Source organism: Cryptomeria japonica, chromosome 4, assembly GCF_030272615.1.
Source record: "Cryptomeria japonica chromosome 4, Sugi_1.0, whole genome shotgun sequence".
Taxonomy (NCBI): Eukaryota; Viridiplantae; Streptophyta; class Pinopsida; order Cupressales; family Cupressaceae; genus Cryptomeria; species Cryptomeria japonica.
Window position 1 is genome coordinate 104,604,467 of NC_081408.1, and position 3,559 is coordinate 104,608,025.

General features: G+C 38.3%; 1 protein-coding gene across 1 annotated transcript; it reads right to left on the bottom strand.

The window, feature by feature from the left end:
- Positions 1-780: 780 nt before the first annotated feature.
- On the bottom strand, positions 781-3,002 carry LOC131052996 (xanthotoxin 5-hydroxylase CYP82C4). Its single transcript, XM_057987615.2, is given in 3 exon segments — positions 781-1,744; positions 1,982-2,526; positions 2,529-3,002. Coding segments are annotated over 3 exon segments (1,536 nt in total). The 5' UTR covers positions 2,899-3,002; the 3' UTR covers positions 781-1,123.
- Between the last annotated feature and the right edge of the window lie 557 nt (positions 3,003-3,559).

Genomic DNA, 3,559 nt, shown 5'->3' on the forward strand with positions numbered 1-3,559 from the left:
CCTCTCTATGTCTATCCCCCCTCACCCACCTCTCTCTCTCTCTCTCTCTCTCTCTCTCTCTCTCTATTGGTAGTGGTGTCTAATTATCTTCTTCATTAAATTTTTTTATTTCACTTGTGTTTGGATCCATGTAAGTAGATGCATAATTAATTTTAAACTACAATATCTCCATTTAGAGCTTTGTTGCACAAACATCATTTGCTAAATGGCCTACCAATTGACCTCATGTTCTACACAAATGTATGCAACTAATACATCTTGTTTTTCTTAATAGACATTCCACACATCTTCGGCATACCCATTGCACACCAAGGCACGATTGCCAGTTAAAATATTAGATTGAGATAATTACGAAGTTAACTAATTGCATTATCAATATAGACAAATTGATTGATAGTTAAACTCACAGTGGGTGACATTTGAGAGTGGAATTGAAGATATAATTAACATTAAATAATTAAAAATTAATTAATTGAATATTTGAGAGGAGAAAAAATAAAAATAAAATTGGACACGATTATATTATTTGTTGAATTATTAGACTTTACTTTCTTTTTCTCTGTTCTTTTAGTTTTACTTTATTCTTTTCCCCTTTTCAGCCTTTGTATACTCTCTCACCTTCTCTCTTCCCTTCCTCCATTTTAAGTTACTTCTTGATCTGCAACCATTCATCTTATACATTTCCTACCTCTTTATTATCCTGATTATAAATCATCGAATGTGATCCAAAATATTGATTAAAAAAAATACACACAATCTAATCCAGAAACAACATCTAATAGAAAAATTATAACCATTCATATACATGACCTCGAACACAAATAAGATTCAATCATCTTCCTTTGAGATATTTTGATATTAGCTCAATTGAGAAGCTCCCACCTTGATCAGTGGAAGATAATCCTGAAAACATTCTGCTTCTGAGCTCATCACAGCACCCTGAAAGTTAGTAAATGCTATTTATCTACAAGAGGAAGACCAGGAGATTAAAAATCTGACATGATTTACAATATTTACAGCGGTAAACTCTACACGTTAGGAGCAATTACCACTAAATTAAATAATTTCGGACCCACAATGTGGTCAGGGGTGAAAACTCTGTTCCATGGTGTAAGCAGACGTATCAGTAGAGTTGGAGTGGAAGGCGAGGTTTAATACTGGCTTCCAAAGGAATTAATTTGGGCATTGAAAGACCAAGTCCCTCTGCCATGTCAATTACAGTGCCCACTGGAGCAGACCATTCGAAACTCTGAAGCAGCCGCCCCAATGTGCACGTTACGACAATCAATGCCAAAGACATGCCCGGACAGATTCTTCTCCCTGACCCAAAAGGAATCAATTCGAAGTCCTGCCCTTTCACATCAATCTCTTTGCCCCTGTTGAGAAAACGATCAGGATCGAATTCCGTGGGGCGCTCCCACACGGCCGCGTCCCGTTGAATTGCCCACACATTCACCAACAGTTGAGTTCCTGCGGGAACAAGATATCCTCCGACAGTGCAGGCCTCGGTAGATTTATGAGGGATCAGAAGAGGTACTGCTGGATAAAGCCTGAGAGTTTCTTTCACAATTGCCTGCAAATATTTTAGCTTGGGGATATCTGATTCCTCCATTAACCGGTCCCGTCCGACATGTGTGTCGAGTTCTTGATGGGCTTTCGACAAAATTTCAGGGTGGTTCATCAGTGCTGACAGTGCCCACTCGACTGTCACAGCGGATGTTTCAGTACCAGCATTTATCATGCTCTGCAAAACCAAAAGACAAATCTTTTAATTAAGAGCTTAAAAATCTTGTGTACAGATGGGGTTTCCACTTCAAAAGTCAGTGGCATTTGAACCTTGACCATAATAGTACACAGTCATCGCTTAAACCATCTATGCCTTGACCACAAGAAATCAACTATTTTAATAGAAAGAAACTATGATCAAAAGATCTTGCAAAACATTCAAAATTATGTATCAGAAAATGATATAAGAACATACTAAGGCAATGGCTTTCACCACATCGTCGTTATTGTCAGACTGAATTTCATGGTTGTCTGTTGCAGAGATGAGAACATCTATCAAGTCTCTAGCATGTACCCCTCTCTTCTCTCGGTGATCCTGCAGAAATTTCTTCATAAACACGTCTCTCTTCTTGTGAAGATTCTTCATGGCAAACACTATTCCATGCACATCTATCCAGTTGAGAAAAGGCAAGTAGTAGCCAATATCAAATGATCCAGCTAGCAAGAAAGTTTCTTCCATCATCTCCTTGAACTGCTGCGCTTCTTTGAAATCCTCCGAACAGAGATCTGGCGAGAATCTCTTGCTGGCAACCATTCGCACAATGATATTAAATGTGAGATCTGAGAGCCTCGATTTAATGTTCACTGGATTCATCTCTCGATCTGAACTCTCCAACAGCGAACGGATGAGAGCGGAAATTTCCTCCGTGCGTACCTGCCTGAAGGATTCGATTCTGTGTGCAGTAAAGAGCTGGAGCCTGCAAATTCTTCTGATGTTTCGCCAGTAGGAGCCGTAAGGAGCCAAGCTTAATATTTTGAATCATACCCCATATACTTTCCTACAGACAGAACTGGGCGCGAAGCAAAGGCTTTGTCATTTGTTGTGAAGCATTCTTCTGCGAGATCTGAAGAGGAGATAACCAAAACTGGGCGGAAGCCAAGTTGGAGATGCATGATGGGCCCATAGCGCTCTGAAAGAGAGGATAGAAATCTGTGAATGGGCTGTTTGTTCCTTCTTAGCAGAGCAAGATGCCCAATTATTGGCCATGATGGAGGCTGCGGTAGCTTTGCCTTTGCCGTGTTATAAATTTTACTTCTGAGAGAGTTTGCAATTAGCAAAAGGGTAGCAAGTGCTACAGCAAGAACGATAATGGAAGTAGCTTCCAACGCCATAACTCACTGCCTATCCTCTTGCCAAGGTCCGCTTTACCTTTTAATAAAGCGCTTGGCCTGCACAGAATAAATTACTCCCTCCTCGGTATTCTTTAGACTAAATTTTCTTGTTCTTTCTGCAGGTTTCAATGGATTAGCTGTGTGACGGGGATGACAACATCCCAGTCTTGTTTTAAGCCACTTTTTTGGAACGACATCATCAAAGTTTTTTGACTTTTTATACCTTTGCCGTGTTATATTTGAGCTATTGCTTTCTATTGTTGAGAGATTCGAGGGGCTCGTTTTAACTTTTCAATGTGGTGCAGTTTTGAAAAATTTATGCTGTATTTAATACCAAATGTATGATTCCCAAATGAATATATTTTTGCTTTATTGTTTTATAGGGATATAATAGGAAGATAAGACATCATCTATCATCTCATGAAATAGAAATTCGTAATATTTTATTATACTGATTTTAGAATTGTTGTTGTGTGTATTTTTATTGAGAAAAAATTACAAACAATTCTCTCATCTTGATGATGGATCATAAACTATGATTAGAAATGTCAATGCTAACAAAATTGTACACAGTAAAATTTAGAAGGGAAGCAATTCAAATTGTTATGAACTGTGGAAATCTAATCTATCTCATTATACTGATTTTATTAGATTGATAAAT